The 22,231-nt window shown below is 43.5% G+C and overlaps 1 protein-coding gene across 1 annotated transcript in view; it reads left to right on the forward strand.

Moving 5' to 3' along the window:
• LOC122803579 (proteasome maturation protein) overlaps positions 1-22,231 on the forward strand; it is a 234,670-nt gene that overhangs the window by 85,264 nt on the left and 127,175 nt on the right. The window contains exon 3 of the mRNA XM_044073265.1: positions 1,990-2,050. Coding sequence (XP_043929200.1) covers positions 1,990-2,050 — 61 coding nt within the window. The remainder of the gene's footprint in view (positions 1-1,989; positions 2,051-22,231) is intronic.

Here is a 22,231-nt window from a genome sequence, read left to right on the forward strand (position 1 = left end):
AAGGCAACAGGAGGGATAGCGCTACCAGATCTAGAATTATCTTCATTATCATCAGTTATAAAAACAATATGGATTGATAACACTTGCACAGTTAGGTGGAGAGTTTTTAGGAAATCTTTTTATAAACTCTAAATATTATAGATACTCTAATTATTTCATACTAAATAACAATCTACATTGGTTATTAAAGAATTATCTTATAGAAAAAGTCACCAAACAAGTGACTCCTATTTCATTTCTACTATATTAAACACTTTTTAAAAAAAATATATATATAGAAACCTGGCATATAAAGCCTGGATCTTTTGGAGCATGGATATTCCTATGGCATATATCCAAAATAACATCTCCACCTCAAAGTTAGAAACAGTTGTCACATTTAAAGAGAAAAAAAATCTGCTATATTTGTTTCAATTAATGAACGTTGAAAAGATACATGATGTTGATTGTATTAAGAACAAATATAATTTAGATAGACATGTGGCTAGATGTACAGTCCTACAGACAACATGTAGAAGGGGAAGTTAAGTTAATGCAACCAAGGATAAGAGATCATATCCCAAAATTAATTGAATATTTAATATTCTTAATGCAACAAAACACACTGTCACAGGGTCTCTTTCCCAAGTTGTATACAGTTGTAAGTTGAAATAATGACCTCCGAAGAGGTGAAGAAGATAAACATTAATTTCTGATATCTTCTAAACCTACAACTTCATCTCTTAGAATCTCTTTCATTTTTGCATTGATCTTTCTTCACACCACATAAAATTGAAGTAATGTTCAAGCAGAAACAAGTTTGGAGATGTAAACAAGTTGGCAACACGTTTTTTGACTGTACTGTCGTAACACCTTATATTAAAAACAGGCTTTTTTAAAATAAATTTGTTTTATTTAATTACTAATCCTTTTTAACACCCCTATTTCTGTATCTGTTAAAAAATGAAATATATTTGTGGTATCTATAGCGAGAACGGTTACAACTAATAATTGGAAGAAAGAATCTACACCCTTCTTCAAAGGTAACTGAAGTATGTTAGCTGGAAATCATTACAATTAAGTCGAGAACAACCAGGATTACCTCTTGCTACAATGCATGGACAGAACTTGGGGATCTGCTTGACAAGCAAAAATAACTGCATATTGGATTTAATGTAATGTATAATAACTTGAATGACTTGATGGTTAATGGACACTCCTGTAAATAGTTGTTTTTTTCTTTTGTGTGTAAGGTTTAGTTGACATTTTTTTTTCATTTATTATGCTCACAAATCTTTGACTGTAAATATTTTTGTGATTATTTTACAAATTGAAAATCCAATAAAAACTTAAAAAAATTTAATTTGGATGTGATTAAAAGGCGTTTCACTTCACCCTGTAAACAAATTGAATTCAATGATTAAAACTGCTGTGCTGATCCAGTGTTGCAGAGGGGTAAAACCCTGACTACAACTCAGTTGGCTGGGGTTTAATTTGGGACGTTGGTGACTGGCGGAGTGGCAGGGAGGATGACATTGGAATTGGCCACACAAAGCAATAGATGTTTCCCAGCGGAGACTGAGAAGCGTGACTGAAAGGGTGAGGCAGCTTGGCATCGTCGGCACCATGCAGAAATGTGGAGGCAGAGCAGCACAGTCTGCATCCCCTGAGGCCAGCCACAGCACACACTTCAGGGAGAAATGGGATAGGATTAAAGTAGAACACCTCCCCCATCTCATTGTAGGCCAGCATCAACCTCCAGGACAGCCTCAGATTCCATGATGACCCCAGTGTCAAATTCTGTAATAGTCTGGGGGATGATTAGTGTGTCTGGTAGATGCAGCATGGATGTGGGACACTGGGATGGCTGTCAGGATGAATCTAAGGAAGAAAAAAGAATGTTTCTTGTTTTGCAGAAGGCTGTAGAAGAACCTTCCTCTATACTAAGCACATGATTTGTACACTTGCACAAAGAGTTTTATTTAACTGGTGTTTGTTTTTGGTTAACAGGTTTTCAAGTGTGAAGAGTGAGCTTTTGCCAAGTCACCCATTAGAACTTGCAGAGAAAAATGTAAGTCTTATTTTAAATAAAACTTTTACATTTTAAAATTTGCAAAGTTAAAGCAAATTGGAGTGAATTGCTGTTTTTCTTACTTGTGATACTTGTGGCAAAAGTGTACCATCGTAAAAAAGATTGTAAAATGATATTTAATTACTTGAATTTGGAAAAGTAATTTGGGCAACATGGCAAATGCTGAGTAGTTGCCTTTCTTCTTTGTAGCAATTACACTATGCATTAGCTACTGTTGTAGTAGTATATGCCATCTCTCGGGGGGGAAACTTGGCTGTTTGCCATCCTTTATGTTGCCATGCTGCAGGTGTTAAATTTAAACATCTGAATTCATGTTTTTCAACCCTGTCATGGAAATATTATTCAATTGCAAAAGGTCACAGCCAAGGCTAAGTTAAGGTTAATTCATTTTCCTTTAACAGAGGCAAGTGCAGTATTCTTTGTTTGGTTCCCCTCAGACCTCATTATAACCAGTCCAGTACCCCGCATCCATGCCGGGTCTACCAGCCATCCTCCTTGCTCCCTCCCCCCAACTTGCTCAGTGTTGCTAGAATTGGTTGTGGATCTTAAGAGTGTCCTGGGGGCTTGGCTATCTGTGCTTCTGTCCAGTGTTTTTACCATATGCCCTACCCACTTTTCCTTCCCCACCCCCCACACTCTTTGGTTATATCTGAGGAACTCTCCACTTTAGACCATTACTCCCCTTACCTGAAAAATATCATTTTCTGTGTATTGGAAAACAAGTTTAATTACTCTATATTTTTCTTTAATTGAGCATGGCATGGAAACCTGACGTCAACTCCAGTAGTCCTCATCCTAACCTGCTGTCTGCCTGTAGTTAACAGGTTCTACAGAAAACATCCTTAAGCCTCAAACATTCTTCAAGGGTCCCTATCCATTTATATGTGATTTATCTCCCTAAAATGAATACCATTGCATCACCCTCTATAAAGTCACCATTCTCCCTGTAAACCATCAGAATCGGTACATAGTTGCTGATACAATTTAGAAATTAATCAGTGTCAAGCAGTTTGCTTAGCAGGTAACATATACAGAATTTTTGGTAACCATTTATTGTGCTAGCCATTAGTTCTGCCTTGTTGGTTGGTTGGATAAATATGTTGCATTGCTATAGTTGTAAAGTAATTTGGCCACTATTTTCCTGAACTTAATTTCTCTTGTTTGATGCAAGTCCAGCATTAGAAAAACTTCCAGGTTATTTATAGCTTCCAGGTTTTGTCTAAAAAAATTTTAAGCTTTTTAACTCTTGAGATTATGTGAAGCCAGTAATCGCTTTGTTTTGATGCAGTAATTTGATATGTGAACAAAGATTTTTAAAACTACCAGTCTGCAGTAGTGTTTATTGTGGATTAGAAAGAGACAAACTAAATTGCCAGCAAAAGGGATGCCTACTTCTCACCCCCACAGAATAAATGGGCTGATTGGCTACAGGTAGAGGAAACATCGGGTTGGTGGAAATAAATCATAAGCAGAAGGGTTCATTCATGCAGGAAATATTTCTTGTCATTGTGGATTAGAAAAGAAAACCTATTTCCTTTCTTGTGGCTCCTTACCCCCGTTCTCTGTCAAGTCAGCCCTTTCTTGACCATTTTTACAAATTCATTTCCCTTGACTGGGGTAGGGGTTGACTGAAGTGAGCCTTAATTTAGTCAGTCATCTGGGGCAGTTTACATTTTCCTTATTTGCTTCTTAGCCGTAACTAATACACAGCCAGCTATAGGCAGCAGGGAGAAATGTGCATTTGACTTTTGTGGAGGATGTCCTTTTGCTTACCCAAGGGGCATTACCCCTAAGCAGGCCTGTCCCACGCGTTGAACCACACGCAGGTCTGTTTTCAGTCTCCACCAGGGAGGTAGCGCTGCCGTGTGTGCCACCAAATGTATGGGACCACTTCCCACACCCCCAGCAAATGATCTTCACTCCCCCTCCCCCTGCCTGGATCCTCCACAGCTGGTGGTGCTAATCACACCCACATTGATTGGGTCATGTTACTGGTTCTACACCTCTTTGCCACAGATTGCACACACAAAAGTGACAAACTCAGCTGAGGAAGCTAATTCATCCTTTTCCACTGGGGTGGGGGGTTGTTCTCCAAATTATCAAGTAATGTAAACAGGTGTAAGCCAATAAACTCCGTAGCCAAATATTAAAAAATGAAGATAAGGGCATCATTAGCTTACATGCCATTTGTAAGTATTTGTTATATTGTTTGATAAAACATATGTCCCAGTTTTGATCCTAGTGGTTGCATCAGGACATTCTAACTTTATAGCTATAGTGGATGCCTTGAGAAATTTCATAGCAAGTCAAGCATGGAATAACAAGAGCCAACTGATCTTATTAATAGTTTTCTCTAAATCTTTGCTGATTGTGATTGCCACTTGGACTTTTATTACTTGCTGTAATGCATGTTGCTTTTTCACACCGCCTGACTTTGTAGAATGTGATACTGCTGGTCATAGTAAAGTAGTGGAGGTAGTTACATTTACTGTCAGTTCAGCAGAGCTGTAGGAAAATAATGCATCCATGTTGGTCTCTAAATTTCAGGAAGTGGGACGTCAGAGTTGTTCTGTAAAGAGGTGTTTGACATTTTTAGGCTCCTCATGATATTGTAAACCTCTAGCGAATAGTGAAGTACTGAACTCTTCAGGAATATTTCAGGGCATCAGGTTCCTCCTTTGGATATAAATTTTGGTATAACAACTATAGAGAATTGCTAAAATATCATTAACTGAGTACATTTTGTTACCACTTTAAAAAGTCTTCTGCTACACTGAGTTATATCAAGTTAATGGCATAGAATGGGGCTTGAATCATTCCATTCCATTGCATTTGCAGGTTCTCTCTCACTCTTTCTCTTTCTCTCTCTGTCTTTCCCTCTCGTATTCTTGGCTCTTGTCCTAAGGGAGATCATATAGGAAAAATACAAAGCTTTTAGTAGGTGTTATGCTCATGACAGTACCATGAATGTGATCTAACTCTTCTGTCTCCGTTACCCAGGTTATGATATGAACAGCCAGATAAGGAGGCTGGGAATCAAGTCTTGGTGGGAAGGACCCAAGTTCATGGGGAAAGTGTAGCAAAATGTGTATGTTCTGTTAATTTAATAGTTGCTACCTCAATAATATTCTCTCTACATGGTTTGAGTTAATGTACATCATGTAATTGCTGCTATACATATTCAAGATACTTTTTTTGGGGGGTGTAATATCTGCTTTCAGTGTAGAACTGTTTCTTTTTGAAGCCTTCACCGAGTATTAGCTAGACATCTTGGAAAGTGCTGTGGGTGCTGTTAAGTCCTTTGTATTGCATATACTCTCTAATCTCTTACAAGTACCATAGTCCCTTCCTGTCTTAAATAACTTTTCTCAGTACCTTTTATCATGGCTAAAACTTCATGTCACTTTTCTAATAAATGTGAGTTAGGGTGAGCTTTCCTTAAAAAGACTGAAAGAAGGACCATGTATAACCTCTTTACCAGGTTTGACATGTTCTGCAGTCATCCTTTTGTGTTTCGCCTAGACATATGAAGGAGTTTTCTTTAGTTAACTGGGTTATTAAGCTAGTTAATGTTCCGAGTTGCTGTACGTGTCGTAATAATACTATTTGGTTCATAAACTGAAACGTTGGTAGTGGATATGTGCTATGGAACTAACTGCTTTTAAGTTGTGTGCTTATTGCAAGTGACTGCTGAATGCAGCAGCATAAGGTGGCTGGTAAGAAGCATAAGGGCAACGAGGCAGGTAGCTACTTTTTGAATTTTACTTGAAACTTGAGTCAGTAGCAAAGCATTTGGTGCATTTCCAAGATTGGGAAATAGCTAGCTATCTGCCTCACTTTTTGAGCCATGAAAACCCCACTTTTATTTGGCCTTTTGTTTCTTCGCACACCCAGTGGCTCCACAAACGACCAAACTAGGGTCCTAAATTTACACCAGGAAATAACTGCACATGTTCTACGTGTTTCACTGTCACAGTCATCACATTTGGGTTATCCCTGCCAGTGTAGCCCTCGGCCGGCCCAAATACCAGAGGCTTAGTATTTCTGCGTCAGTTGCTGTCGCTTCAGGACTGACGTCAAGATGTTCATCGTGCATACAGCTGCAGTCATAACAGATGGGTTCTCCTGCCGTCAGGCGGGTCCTCGGTCGGCCGAATTCCAAAGTCTAGGTCCGGCGTCGGTTGTCGTCGCTTCTTCCCTGACGTCAGTGCGACAGGGGTATAAAAGAACCAGCCGACGCCATTTTCTTCAGTCTTTCTTGCCGCGCGGTGCCCGAAGCAGAAGCAGTTCGCAAGTGCCGGTCGGCCAGCTCCTGAAATTACGAAAAATTTTGCAACCGAAATCATCTAAAAGCTAAGTACCCCGTTGGGGAAACTTTTCTTTAATAATTGTATTTCATGTGGGAAGCAAATACCGCATGAGGATTTCCATTCCCTCTGTATTCCTTGTTTAGGCCCAGACCACGACGTTTCGGTCTGTCGCTTTTGTGCTACATTCAACAAACGCACCATTAAGCGCCGGGCGGAGTTCGCCCAGCATTATTTTGGCAAAAAATTTAACTATATTATGTCGTCGGATACTCCGACTCCAGTTTTGTCTAAAAACGCAAAGACAAGGACCGACACACGAGGTCCGCGGCCTCTACTGACACCACGCCAAAGCCGACTCCATGTGGTCCGGTTCTCAGCGAGGTGCCTACGCAGCCCCTGATTACCGACGACACTACATTGGCGGTGTCTCCTGTGCCCGAGGTCGCAGGCTCCTCGGCCCACACCCCGACTACAGATACCGAAGCCACTCTTGGCGGTGAATCTCAAAATGTGGACAGGTCTACCTCCTCTCAAGGTGTCTTCAGACCTTCCTCTTCTTTCTCCATCAAGGCTTACACTAAGTCTAAAGCAGCCATGCAGTCTGAGACCAGCTACCCAGGGCCCATCTCCAGGCCCCATGCCTAAAAAACAGATGCTTAAAATGGCTGAGGATTTGATTACTCTTATCAGGGGTTCTCAACCCCCCCCCCCCCCGGACAAAAGGCCCAGAGTGGAGGAAGAATCCCCCTCCTCTGATCAGGGCACCATTATTTCAGAGCACTCTGATGAACAGAAACATTCTTATTCCCCTTTTGAAGCTTCTGATGCTGAGGAGTCCATTCCCTCTGTCTCCCCCCCAGAGGATTACTCATTTGGGGAAACTTTGCATACCTTAAGGGAACACTTCCATTGGGAAGGCCAAGATAATTCAGACTCCAAGAAAAGGCTTAGGGAATTTCTCTTGCTACCTCAGCACAGGCCTCTAGCTATACCTCCTGTCTTAGACATACTAGATGATGTGTACTCGGAGGCCTGCCTTAACCCGGATTCTCTGCCTCCAGCTCCAGTCAAGCCTGACAGGTACTACAGGGTTCCTGACTCACACCAATTTCTATACAAAAGCCATGCTGCTGACCCAGAAACTTATCTCACAGGGCCCCAAGGGAATTAAGGCCTCCACTGCTAAAAATCCTTTACCATCCGAGAGAGATTCCAGATCCTTAGAAAGGTGGGGGGAAAAGGTATATACCTCGGCCACCTTAACCGTGAGGGCATTAAACTATCAGTTCCATATGCTAAAGTACCAACAGTTTTTGTTATCACAATTGAGAAGTAAAATGTCACAACCTGAACAACCAGATTTGAAGGAGTTGCAGGATTTGATGCATAGTGCAGAACAAGTGGGTAAGCATACCTTACAACGTGGTTTTGATGCTCTAGAGGCCTCATGTAGAGCTGCTGTTACAAGATCAGTCATACGGAGGCATGCCTGGCTCAAGGAACAAACCTTACCAGATCATGTCAAAGCTAAATTACTAGATGCCCCTCTACAAAAGGATGTATTATTTGGTGTTAATGCTGAAAAGGTATTAAGGAAAATGGAGGAAAAGGCTAAATCAATGCAAACAGTGAAAGATTTTCTACAGGTACAACCACCACGTTTCAGTAGAAATTGGCCTTCCAAAAATTGGTCCTTTCCAGCCACGGACAGACCCCAAAGAGGTAGATACAGGCGCTCGAGGGGCAGAGGGCAATCCCAAGGATCGTTTAGAGGCAGACAATGGCAAGCTCCTACGCAAAGAGTTGGTGAGGATAACTCGCAACCATTCAGAAAGCAAGCCCAATGACTTTCCCCTTTGCATGCCAAGCAAGACTCAAATGGCAGCACCATTAGGCGGAAAACTGGCATTATTTTCAAAAAATTGGCATATTGTCACAAAAGACAAATGGATCCTGGACATTATAAACAGAGGCTACAGATTCCATTTTCACACCCTTCCAAAAATGAGAGGCATGCCAAACCTGCCATACAATCAAAGGGCAGAGGCACAAAGACTAATTTCAGATCTCATAGACATGAAAGCTATTCAAGAGGTACCTACGCACGAACAAGGTCAAGGTTTTTATTCCAGACTATTCCTGGTACCAAGGAAGGGAAAAGATTGGAGACCTATTTTGGACCTATCCATCCTAAACACATTTCTACTGCATCAAAATTCAAGATGCTCACTCTACAGCAGCTTCTTCCCATGCTGGGCAAGGAGTCTTGGCTGGTAATATTGGACCTCAAGGAGGCATACCTACATGTCCCAATCAGACAAAATTGCAGAAGATACCTCAGATTTCTTGCAGGTTCAACCCATTATCAATTCTCTGCGTTGCCCTTTGGCTTATCTACTGCGCCCAGAGTATTCACGAAATGCCTGGCATCAGTAATTGCCTACTGCAGACTTCAAGGGATACAAATATACCCCTATTTGGACGACTGCCTGATCCAAGCGGACAGCAAGCACATTCTTCTGAAACATCTAGCTTATGTAATAATGTTGTTGAATTCTCTGGGATACACAGTCAACAAAAAGAAATCAAGGCTAATACCCTCTCGGAAAATAATTTTCCTGGGTGCCAACTTGGACACAAACACCCAGATGGCCTACCTCACGCCAGAGAAGCAGGGGCAACTAACTCAATACTTCAGAACACTAGCGAATTGCACCAGGCTGACTGCAAGGAAAATCCTGCAGGCTCTGGGATTCATGGCATCTTGCATCTTACTAATCCCATGTGCAAAGTGGCATATGAGGAAACTTCAATGGTACCTGAAAAACCTATGGTCTCAACACAGCCACAGCCTGGAAACAATAATACCATTAATTCCATGTCTTCAAAAGGAATTTCTGTGGTGGGCTCAAGCATGCCAAGCAAACAAAGGTCTCCCATTCAACAAGCCTCTAGCATATCAGGTCATCACAACAGACGCCTCGGACTACGCCTGGGGGGCGCACATGACAGATCGGTGCATTCAGGGCAAATGGTCCCAAAAAGAAAAGCACCTACACATCAATCAAAAGGAAATGCTAGGAGTAATAAATGCTATTATAGCTTTCAAAGACCTCCTGCAACCAGGTCAGCTATTGATAAGGACGGACAACACCACAGTAATGTAGTACATAAACAAACAGGGAGGAACCCATTCATACCCACTATGCAGACTGGCCATGTCACTTTGGAACCTGGTCCTGGACTTACAAATCGAACTACAAGCACAGTACTTGCCAGGCAAGGAAAACACGCTGGCAGACAACCTAAGCAGAAATATGACAGATCCACACGAATGGAAGTTGCATCCTCAAGTTTTTACAGAGATTATTCAAGCATGGGGAAGGCCAGACATAGATCTCTTTGCCTCCCACGAAAATCACCAATTGACAAAATTCTGCTCAAGGTTTTTTCATCCAAAGGCCTGGAGAGTGGACGCTCTCTTTCAGTTGGACATCAATGACAGTTTATGCCTTCCCACCTCTTCCTCTGCTGCCCAAAGTTCTATTAAAAACCAGAGCAGACAGACCAAAGATGATTCTCATTGCTCCAGACTGGCCAAGACAACACTGGTACCCACTCCTGAGGAGCCTGACGCATTCCCCACCATGGACCCTGCCTCTAATGCCTCTTCTTCTGACCCAGCACAGCTTCAAAACTCTTCACAGTCAGCTAAAAACACTCAATCTAGCCGCATGGAAGGTTCTTTAGCATCACAACAGACCCTACTCTCCAAGTAAGTGCAGGATGTCATTTTGGAGGCCAGAAGGCCATCTACCAGAAAAGCTTACACCGCAAAATGGAAACGGTTTTGTGTCTGGAATGAGAAAAAGGGCCAGGATCCTGGAAAACTGAATTTACCTCAAATATTACAGTATCTAGCTGAGCTGCTAGGCAGTGGACTTTCGTTCTCCTCCATCAAAATCCATGCCTCAGCCATTTCTGCAGAATACAACACTGATCCACCTTTATTCTCTCACCCCCTCTTAAGACAGTTCCTCAGAGGGGCTAAGAATCTAAAACCCCCAAGGAAACAACCAATACCTGCTTGGGATCTCAATTTCATTCTAGAAAAACTGACCTTGCCTCCTTTTGAGCCAGCTGCCTCATCAGACTTGCAATATTTGTCCTGGAAAACAGCTTTCCTTCTGGCTATTACCTCAGCTCGTAGGGTATCGGAACTGCAAGCTCTCATGGCTGTGCAACCTTTCATAATCTTCCATCAGGACAGAGTTTCCTTACGAACCAATCCATCCTTTATGCCAAAAGTGGTATCCAGGGTAGCTTTGAATCAGGCTATACACTTACCTACCTTTTATCCTAATCCTCAAAACAAAGGGGAGAGATTACTACATTTCTTGGACATCCACAGACAACTGCGTTATTATTTGGACAGAACAAAGCCTTTCAGGAAATCAGATCAGCTCTTTGTGTCCTATGCTATAGGAGCTCAAGGGAAGCCAATTTCCAAACAGACTATCTCAAAATGGATAGCCCACTGCATACGTTTCTGCTATTCTTTTCATGGAAAAACTGTACCTATAGGCATCAGATCTCACTCCACAAGGGCCACGGCTACCTCTGCAGCTTTTCTCAGAGGAGTTCCTACAAAAGATATTTTGGAGGCAGCCACTTGGAGTTCTGTGCATACCTTCTCCAAGCACTACCACCTTCCATTATACTCCAAATCTAGAGCGGGCTTTGCCACTGCAGTCTTGCAGGGCATTCTGGCTCCTCCTAGTTCCACCTAGTGCCTACCACCCCTTTCTTAGCTTTGGGATTCTACCCATCTGTTATGACTGCAGCTGTATGCACGATGAACATAGTACAGTTTTGTACCTACCATAAATGTAGATGTTCGAGTGCTAATACAGCTGCAGTCCAGGTTTCCCTCCCTCCTTCCCCTCTTGGGACAGGCCTATTGCCTAACACCTCCTCATGCTACCTGATTGGGGTATTCATTCTTGTTGTATTTGCTTGCACTACTGTATTTTGATCATATTGCATTGCTTTATCACACAAATTTATGTATTGCCTTCCTTCTGGGGGCACCTGACATCTGGGGCAAGAAAAACTGAAGAAAATGGCGTCGGCTGATTCTTTTATACCCCTGTCGCACTGACGTCAGGGAAGAAGCGACGACAACCGACGCCGGACTTGGACTTTGGAATTCGGCCGACCGAGGACCCGCCTGACGGCAGGAGAACCCATCTGTTATGACTGCAGCTGTATTAGCACTCGCACATCTACATTTATGGTAGGTACAAAACTGTACTTAGTCAGTAGTAAGGCAGCCGATGCCATTACGTCAGTCTTTCTTTCCGTGGAGCCCGAGGCAGAAGCAGTTTGCACGAATGCCGGTTGGTCCCTACCTGAGTTTCGTCTTTCAAACTGAAGCTGAAGTCTTCTAAAGCTAAGTACCCCATTGGGGATCCTTTTTTCTTGCACTAACCGATGTCAGAAAAAGTTAACAATGGTCTCGTCTGTGGAAAGCAAATACCACACAGAAACTTTCATTCTTACTGCGTCACTTGCTTAGGCCCAGACCACGACGTCCCCCGCTATCGCTTTTGTGCTTTGTTCAACGCCAGAACTATACGTCCTCAAGCCCTTATTGAAGCTAGATATTTTCGCTTACAGTCCTCTAATTCCGATATGGCTTCAGAAAGCCATCCGACAAATCTTCCGAAAAAACGTAAGGATAAAGACAGAGACAGACACCACAGGTCCAAACCTACCAACGATGCTTCCGTTAAGCTAGTCGTCAGTTCTCCGGTCTTCAGTGATGCCCTTTCGTAACTCCTGATGCCCACTTCTGTGGATTCGCAGGCCGCTACCAAGACCCTTTTGGAGTCCAGTATGCCGCAAAACTCTTCTTTGACTAAGGATCCTGTGGTTGTCTCTCCCTTGGAATGGTCTGGAGCCGCTGAGCAGGCACCAGCTTCCAAGGAAGTATTTCGCACTACCGATTCTCGACACAAACAGACAACTTCTTTTTCATCTACCGTTCTTTCGAAAGCTACCGATTTTCTAAAATCCAGGATACGAACCACACCCAAGAAACCGATGACCCAATCTCAGGCACCAGTCTCAAATGCTTAAAATGGCGGAAGACCTTATCATGCTGATCAGGCGAAGCCAAGCTACCCCTTACAAAAGAAAAAGAGATCTATCCCCAGTAGTTTTGTCTGAACAGAAATCTGATGACTGATGCATCTGAATATGAAGACATGCAACCCCTCTCTACTTATGAGGATTCTGATGCAGAGGAGTCCATTCCTTCAGCCTCTCCACCCGAGGACTTTTCCTTTGGGGAAATCCTTCATACCTTAAGGGAGCATTTCCAATTGGAATGCAATGACTATCCTCAGTCTAAATACTCAGGGAATTATTCGATCTTCCACAGCACAGACCCCTGGCCATTCCCCCAGTCCTGGATGTTGTGGACGATGTTTTCCTGGAATCCAGCTTGACTCCTGACACCTTTCCTCCTGCACCCAGAAAACCTGACCGGTATTAGAGTCCCTGACTCACACAAATTTATTTTCAAAAATCCTACTGCTGACCCTGAGGTAATTTCTCAAGGGCCTAAAGGAATTAAAGCAACATCTGCTAAGAATCCCACCCCCTCAGATAGGGATTCCCGAGCATTAGACAGATGGGGTAAAAAAGTATATACCTCTGCTACTCTTGCTATCCGAGCACTAAATTGCCAGTTCCATATGCTAAAATTTCAGCAACATACCATGGAATTCCTCTAACAAAAAGTGTCTTCCTTTCCTGCTTGTGCAGAATCTAAAGTGTTACAAGAGTTGTGGGGTTGTGAGGGTGGCCTAATGGTTAAGGTGCTTGCCTTACAAACACAAGATACAGGGTTTGAATCTCACAGGGGATAAATGGCTAGGCTTAAAATGGCTTGCAAGAGCAGTTAGCCTAGTACTAACCTATGAACCTATGAACCTATGAGTTAATGCATTCTGTAAGTCAAGTAACTAGGCACACCTTACACTGTGGTTTTGACACCCTAGAAGCTTTTTGCAGGGAAGCAGTCACCGGATGTTCTTCGTGTTTCACCGTTGGGGAAACTTTTTTCTTGCTTTTTACCGATGTCAGAAAAAGTTAATAATTGTATTACTTGTGGGAAGCAAATACCTTATAAGGATTTGCATTTATACTGTATTCCTTGCCTAGGCCCTGATCACAACGTGCCTAGCTGTCAGTTTTGTGCTAAATTTAACCAACGCACTATTACGCGTCTGTATATTTTTGCATCAAAGTATTTTGGAAACCGATTTAACTACCCAGAAATGTCGTCGGATAGCAATCCGACTACCGGAGTACATAAAAAACGCAAAGAAAGGCAGTCGAGATCCAAAACTGACGACGAAGCTTCTCCTAAGCCAGTCGCCGGTACTCAGTGAGCGCCTTTGCAGCCTCTGATACCGCTGCCTTCGAGTCGCAGGCCTCTATTGACACCCATGTGGAGTCCGGCATGCCGCAAGATACTCAAGGTATTGGACCGACAGATGTAGCTCCCTCGGATGGGTCCTGAGCCGCTGAGCAGGCACCGGCTTCTGAGGGTGTATTCAGACCTCAACATTTATATATCAAACCGACGACAGCTGCAAAACCAAAGACAAAGGCAACTTCTAAAACTAAAAAAATGACGCATGAGCCACATGCACAGGCCTCTATGCCTAAAAAACAGATGATCAAAATGGCTGAAGACCTTATTACCTTGATCAGGGGTACCCATCCCCGTCCAGATAATAGGCCTAGGCAAGACACTGATTATGAATCTTCAGATCAGGTTTCCATTTCTTCTGATTCCTCTTCTGATCAGGAATCATCTATACCTCCCTATGAGAATTCTGATGCTGAGGAGTCTATTCCATCTGCATCTCCTCCAGAGGATTATTCATTTGGAGAAACGTTGCATACTTTTAGGGAGCATTTTCACTGGGAGAGTCGAGACTTCTCAGAATCAAAAAAGAGGCTCAGGGATTTCCATCTTCTCCCTCGGCACAAGCCTTTAGCCATTCCCCCTGTTTTAGACATTGTGGATGATGTATTTTCGGAGTCAAGCTTGACCCCTGACTCCTTACCTCCGGCTCCCAGTAAGCCTGACAGATATTACAGGGTCCCTGACTCTCATAAATTTTTATTTAGAAACCCTGCTGCTGATCCTGAAACTATTTCACATGGCCCAAAGGGAGTTAAGGCCTCAATGGCAAAAAATCCTACCCCCTCTGACAGAGATTCAAGGGCACTAGACAGATGGGGGAAAAAGGTTTATACATCTGCAACCTTGGCAGTCAGGGCATTAAACTGTCAATTTCATATGCATAAATACCAACAACATGTTATGGGATTGCTGAAACAGGAAATTATGTTGATTTCAGAATGTGCAGAAAATAAAGAATTGCAGGAATTATTTCATGCAGCTGAACAAGTTGGAATGCATGCTTTGCAATGTGGTTTTGATTCCTTAGAGGCCTCCTGCAGGGCCGCAGTTACTGGATCTGTGATTAGGAGGCATGCCTGGTTAAAGGAACAAAATTTGCCTGATCATGTTAAAGCTAAATTGCTAGATGCACCTTTACAGCATGATTCTCTGTTTGGTATTAAGGCAGAAGAGGTTTTAAAGAAAATGGAAGACAAAGCGAAGTCTATGCAAACTGTTAAAGACTTCTTACAAGTGCAGCCACCAAGATTCATTAGACACTGGCCTACAAAAATTGGTCCTTTCCTGTGTCAGACAGAGCTCAAAAGAGCAAATCCAGACGCCCAAAGCGTTCCAGATACCAGGCGCATGATTCATACAGGTCAAAGCACTAGGGAAAATCTACCTCCAAATCAGGGGGAGATAAAGCGCAAGCCTACAGAAAACAGTCCCAATGACTTCCCTCTGCCTACACCAAGCACTTATCTTTTGACAGCACCCTTAGGGGGAAAATTAGCACTTTTTGCTCAAAATTGGTAGTTAATAACCCAGGACAAGTGGGTATTAAACATAGTATCACAGGGATACAGATTCCATTTCCACACTCTGCCATTGGCAAACGGTTGGCCAGATCTGCCCAAAAATCAATGGACAGTGTCACAGAAACAGGTTACGTCCCTCATGGATATGGGGGCTATTCAACCAGTACCAGAACAGTAAAAAGGACAAGGTTTTTACTCAAGACTGTTCTTAGTACCCAGAAAGGACAAGGCCTGGCGGCCAATACTGGATTTATCAATTTTGAATACATACCTGGACATTCCAAAATTCAAAATGCTGATTTTGCAGCAGCTTCTGCCCATGCTGGGCAAGAATGCTTGGCTGGTGACATTAGACCTAAAAGAGGCATACCTGCATGTCCCAATAAGACAATCGTGCAGAAGATGCCTCAGATTTCAGGCTGGCGTAATGCATTACCAATTCTCTGCACTGCCCTTTGGCTTATCTACTACGCCCAGGGGTCTTTACAAAGTGCTTGACACCAGTAATTGCATTTTGCAGACAATGAAGTATACAGATATATCCTTACTTGGATGACTGTCTCATTCAAGCAGAGAACAAGGACACTGTTTTTCGACACGTGGTGTTTGTGAAAAGGGTACACAATAAACGAAAAGAAATCACAACTGGTACCCTCTCAAAAGATAACATTCCTGGGTGCAAGCTTGAATACAACTGCCCAGATGGCTTACCTTATGCCAGACAAACAAAGGCAACTGACTGCTTACTTCAAACTGATGGCAACAAAAACCCAGTCTTCTGCAAGACAAATTCTGCAGGCTCTGGGCTTCACGGCATCCTGCAGCCTACTAATTCCATATGCAAGACTGCATATGAGGAAACTTCAGTGGTACCTAAAAAGTTTATGGAGTCAACATTCACACAGTCTGGAAACAATGATTCCTCTCATTCCCTGCTTGCAACAGGAGTTTCAATGGTGGGCAAAGGCCTGTCACCAAAACATGGGACGGCCCTTCACTCTACCCCCTGCCAGCCAAACCTTAACAACAGACGCATCAGATTATGCCTGGGGGGCCCACATGGCAGGAAGATGCATTCAGGGCATATGGGCACCAAAACAAATGCATCTACATATCAACCAGAAAGAGATTTTAGCTGTTCAAAATGCCCTAACAGCCTTCAAGGACTTAATTCATCCAGGACAACTACTGATAAAGACGGACAACACCACAGTCATGTGGTATATAAACAAGCAAGGGGGCACACACTCATACCCCCCTTTGCAGATTAGTCATGGCACTGTGGGACATAGCTTTGACCTACCAAATACGTCTTCAAGCTCAATTCCTGCCAGGAAAACAAAACACTCTGGCAGACGATTTAAGCAGAAATCTTATGGATCCTCACAAGTGGAAACTAAATCCACAAGTCTTCGGCATGATAACAGAGAACTGGGGGAGCCCAGACATAGATCTATTTGCCACTCCTCAAAATTATCAATTGAAAAGATTCTGCACAAGGACTTATCACAGACAAGCATGGAAAGTGGGCGCCCTATCCTTCAGTTGGAAAAACCTATCAGTTTACGCCTTTCCTCCTCTGCCTCTTCTACCCAAGGTCCTCCTAAAAGTCAGACAAGAGAAGCCAAAGATGATATTAATTGCCCCGGACTGGCCCCGCCAATACTGGTACCCAATCCTAAGGAACTTGTCTCAATACCCAGCATGGACCTTGCCTCAAAGACCACAACTACTGTCCCAGCAAAACAATCAGATCCTGCACTACCAACTACAGATTCTAAACCTGGCAGCATAGCTAATCATGTAATCATACAAACAACACCTCTCAGTAAAGCTGTGATGGATGTCATTTTGGAAGCCAGAAGGTCTAGTACTAGAAAATCTTATGCTGACAAGTGGAAGAGATTCTGTGCTTGGAGTCAAGCACAAGAAACTGATACAGCAGAACCAAATATTCCTCAGCTATTACAATACTTAACTGAGATGCTTGACAAAGGCCTATCTTTCTCATCAGTCAAAATCCATGCCTCTGCCATTTCGGCTCATTACAACACAGAGCCACCAATCTTTTCTCATCCTTTAATAAAGCAGTATCTTAGAGGAGCCAAAAATTTAAGGCCCCCTAGAAGATCACCATTACCTGCGTGGGACCTCAACTATGTGTTGGAAAAGCTCACCCTGCCTCCATTTGAACCTGCTGCTACCGCTGATATAAAGTTCTTATCATGGAAGACAGCTCTGTTACTAGCAATTACTTCAGTAAGAAGAGTTTCAGAGCTACAGGCCCTCATGGCTGTAGAGCCTTTTATCATATTTTACCCGGACAGGGTGTCTCTGAGGACAAATCCTACTTTTATGCCTAAGGTGGTTTCCAGTGTGGCTCTTAACCAAACAATTCATCTGCCAACTTTTTATCCAAATCCGCAGAACAAAGGGGAGAGAATTCTGCATTCCTTGGACGTACACAGACAACTAAGATTCTACTTGAGTAGGACTAAAGCTCTAAGAAAAAACTGAGCAATTACTAGTGTCATATGCTGCAGGATCAGAAGGAAAGGCTATTTCAAAGCAGACAATTTCAAAGTGGATAAGTCACTGCATCCGTTTCTGCTACTTACACTATGGTAAACCTGTGCCCAAGGGCATTAGGTCTCATTCCACCAGAGCTGCAGCTACTTCAGCAGCCTTTCTCAGAGGAGTACAAACGAAAGACATTCTAGAGGCTGCTACTTGGAGTTCTGTTCACACCTTTACAACGCATTACCATTTGCCTCTCTACTCTTAAGTCCAGGGCAGGCTTTGCCACTGCAGTGCTGCAGGGCCTTATAGCCACACCTAATACTGTTTAACTCCAGCCTCCCAACCATAGCTTTGGGATTCTACCCAAATGTAATGACTGCAACAGTGAAACACGAAGAACATAGTACAGTTGTGTACACTTACCATAAATGTAGATGCTCGAGTGTATTCACTGTTGCAGTCCAGGTTACCCTCCTGCCACCCCCCTGTCATTCTGAAGTTTATCTTTCCTTCACTATCTTCTACAACCTATGTGATGTATTTGCTTGTAGATGAAGGTAAAGTTTATATTGATGTATGTATTTATTTATGTGTGTGTGTGTGTGTATATATATATATATAATATTGCTACCTTTTTGGGGGCACCTGACATCGGGGGCAAGAAAAACTAAAGAAAATGGCGTCGGCCGCATGTTTTATACCCTTGACGACTTGACATCATGAAAGAGAAGACAGCAACCGACACAGGACCCTAGACTTTGGAATTCAGGCTGGCTGAGGGCAACCTGCCAGCAGATTACCCAAATGTAAAGACTGCAACAGTGAATACACTCAAACATCTACATTTATGGTAAGTGTACAGAATTGTACTTTCTGTCCTTAGAAAGCATGCATGGCTTAAGGAACAGCCCTTGCCAGACCATGTTAAATCTAAATTATTGGATGCACTTTTGCACAAAGACAACTTATTTGGCACTAAAGGCAGAGGAGATCTTAAAAAAAGATGGAAGAAAAAGCTTAAATCTATGCAGACAGTTAAGGATTTCTTACAGGTCCAGCCACCCAGGTTCAGCAGGCATTGCCCCTCCAAGCACTGATGTTCTTAGTGTTTCACTGTTGCAGTCATTACATTTGGGTAATCTGCTGGCAGGTTGCCCTCAGTCGGCCTGATTAACAAAGTCTTGGTTCCTGCGTCGGTTGCTGTCCCTTCTTCCATGACGTCAGGTCGTCAGGGGTATAAACATGCAGCCAACGCCATTACATCAGTCTTTCTTGCCGTGCGGTGCCCGAAGCAGAAGCAGTTCGCAAGTGCCGGTTGGCCGACTCCTGAAATTTATGTTTTCGAGTTTCAGATCCGAAGTCTTCAGCTAAAAAGCCAAGTACCTCGTTGCGGAAACTTTTTCTTGCTCCTTACCAATGTCAGTAAAAGTTAATAATTGCATTACTTGTGGAAAGCAAATACCTCATAAGGATTTTCATTTGAACTGTATTCCTTGCCTAGGCCCTGACCACAACGTGCCATGCAGTCGATTTTGTGCTTTATTTAATAAACGCACTATTAAACGTCGGTACATTTTTGCTTCTAAATATTTTGGCTCGCGCTTTAGTTATCCAGAAATATCGTCTGTTAGCAATCCGACAACCAGAATACCTAAAAAATGCAAAGAAAAAGACAGAGACAGGCCGTTGAGGTCCAAAACTGCCGACGACGCTTCTCCTAAGCCAGTCGCCGGTACTCAGTGAGGAGCTTTCGCAACCCTTGATACCCGCTACATGTTCATCGTGCATACAGCTGCAGTCATAACAGATGGGTTATCCTGCCGTCAGGCGGGTCCTCGGTCTGCCGAATTCCAAAGTCTAGGACCGGCGTCGATTGTCGTCGCTTCTTCCTTGACGTCAGTGCGGCAGGGGTATAAAAGAACCAGCCGACGCCATCTTCTTCAGTCTTTCTTGCCGCGCGGTGCCCGAAGCAGAAGCAGTTCGCAAGTGCCGGTCGGCCAGCTCCTGAGATTTACGAAAATATTTCAGCCGAAGTCTTCTTGAAAGCTAAGTACCCCGTTGGGTAAACTTTCTTGCCTCAGACCGATGTCAGACAAAGTTAATAATTGCATTTCATGTGGGAAGCAAATACCGCATAAGGATTTCCATTCTTTCTGTATTCCTTGCTTAGGCCCAGACCACGACGTCTCGGCCTGCCGTTTTTGTGCTAGATTCAACAAACGCACTATTAAGCGTCGGGCGGAGTTCGCCCACCACTATTTTGGTAAAAAATTTAATTACATTATGTCGTCGGATACTCCGACTCCAGTTTTGAGTAAAAGACGCAAAGATAAGGACCGACATACGAGGTCCGCGACTTCTACCGACACCACGCTAAAGCCGACTACCGGTGCTCCGGTTCTCAGCGAGGCGCCTACGCAGCCCCTGAGTACCGATGACACTTCATTACCGGTGTCTTCTGTGCCCGAGGTCGCAGGCTCCTCTGCCCCCATTCCGACTACAGATACCGGCGCCACTCTTGGCGGGGAAACTCAGAGTTTAGACAGGCCTTCCTCCTTTTCCATTAAGGCTTTCACAAAATCTAAAGCAGCCATGAAAACTAAAAAACAAGGACCACAGACCCCCTCTCAAGGCCCCATGCCTAAAAAACAGATGCTCAAAATGGCTGAGGATTTGATTACTCTTATCAGGGGTTCTCAACCCCCCTCGGACAAAAGGCCCAGAGTGGAGGAGGACTACCCTTCCTCAGATCAAGCCTCTATTACCTCAGAACATTCTGAGGACCAGGAATATTCATATTCCCCTTTTGAAGACTCTGATGCTGAGGAGTCCATTCCCTCGGTCTCCCCCCCTGAGGACTCTTCTTTTGGGGAAACCCTACATACCTTGAGGGAACACTTTCACTGGGAAGGCCAAGATTACTCAGATTCCAAGAAAAGGCTCCGGGATTTTCTCTTGCTTCCCCAGCACAGGCCTCTGGCTATCCCTCCTGTCTTAGATATATTAGATGATGTGTACACAGAAGCCAGCCTCAACCCAGATTCTTTACCTCCAGCTCCTGTTAAACCTGACGGGTATTACCGGGTTCCTGATTCGCACCAGTTCCTATACAAAAGCCATGCTGCTGACCCAGAAACTATTTCACAGGGTCCCAAGGGAATTAAGGCCTCTACTGCTAAAAACCCATTACCTTCAGAGAGAGATTCCAGAGCTTTAGAAAGGTGGGGGGGGGGAAGGTGTACACCTCGTACACTTTAACCATGAGGGCATTAAACTGTCAGTTCCATATGTTAAAGTATCAACAGTTTTTGTTATCTCAGTTGAAAAGCAAAATGACACAACTTGAGCAACCAGATTTAAAGGAGTTGCAGGATTTCTTGCATAGTGCAGAGCAAGTGGGTAAACGTACCTTGCAGTGTGGTTTTGATGCTTTAGAGGCCTCATGTAGAGCTGCTGTTGCAGGGTCTGTCATACGTAGACATGCTTGGCTCAAAGAGCAAACCTTACCAGATCATGTCAAAGCTAAATTACTATATGCACCTCTTCAAACAGATGTATGTTTGGTGTTAAAGCTGAGGAGGTACTAAAGAAAATGGAGGAAAAGGCAAGATCAATGCAAACAGTGAAAGATTTCCTACAGGTACAACCTCCACGTTTCAACAGAAACTGGCCTTCAAAAAATTGGTCCTTTCCAGCCACGGACAGACCTCAAAGAGGCAGATACAGGCGCCCGAGGGGTAGAGGGCAATCTCAAGGATCATTCAGAGCCAGACAATGACAAGCACCTACCCCAAGAGGTGGAGAAGATAGATCACAGTCATTCAGAAAGCAGACACAATGACTTTCCCCTTTGCATGCCAAGCAAAGCTTTAATGGCAGCACCTTTAGGCGGAAAACTGGCATTATTTTCAAACAATTGGCATATTGTCACAAAAGACAAATGGATCCTGGACATTATAGACAGATGCTACAGATTCCACTTTCACACCCTTCCAAAAATGAGAGGCATGCCAAACCTGCCACAAAATCAAAGGGCAGAGGCACAAAAACAAATTTCAGCTCTCATGGACATGAAAGCTGTTCAAGAGGTACCTGCAAAAGAACAAGGTCAAGGTTTTTATTCCAGACTATTCCTGGTACCAAGGAAGGACAAAGATTGGAGACCTATTTTAGACCTATCCTTCCTGAACACATATTTACTCGTACCAAAATTCAAGATGCTCACATTACAGCAGCTTCTTCCCATGCTGGGCAAGGAGTCTTGGCTGGTAACATTGGACCTCAAGGAGGCATACCTGCATGTCCC

Source organism: Protopterus annectens, chromosome 5.part1 (genome assembly GCF_019279795.1).
Source record: "Protopterus annectens isolate FY-2018-M chromosome 5.part1, PAN1.0, whole genome shotgun sequence".
NCBI lineage: Eukaryota > Metazoa > Chordata > Ceratodontiformes > Protopteridae > Protopterus > Protopterus annectens.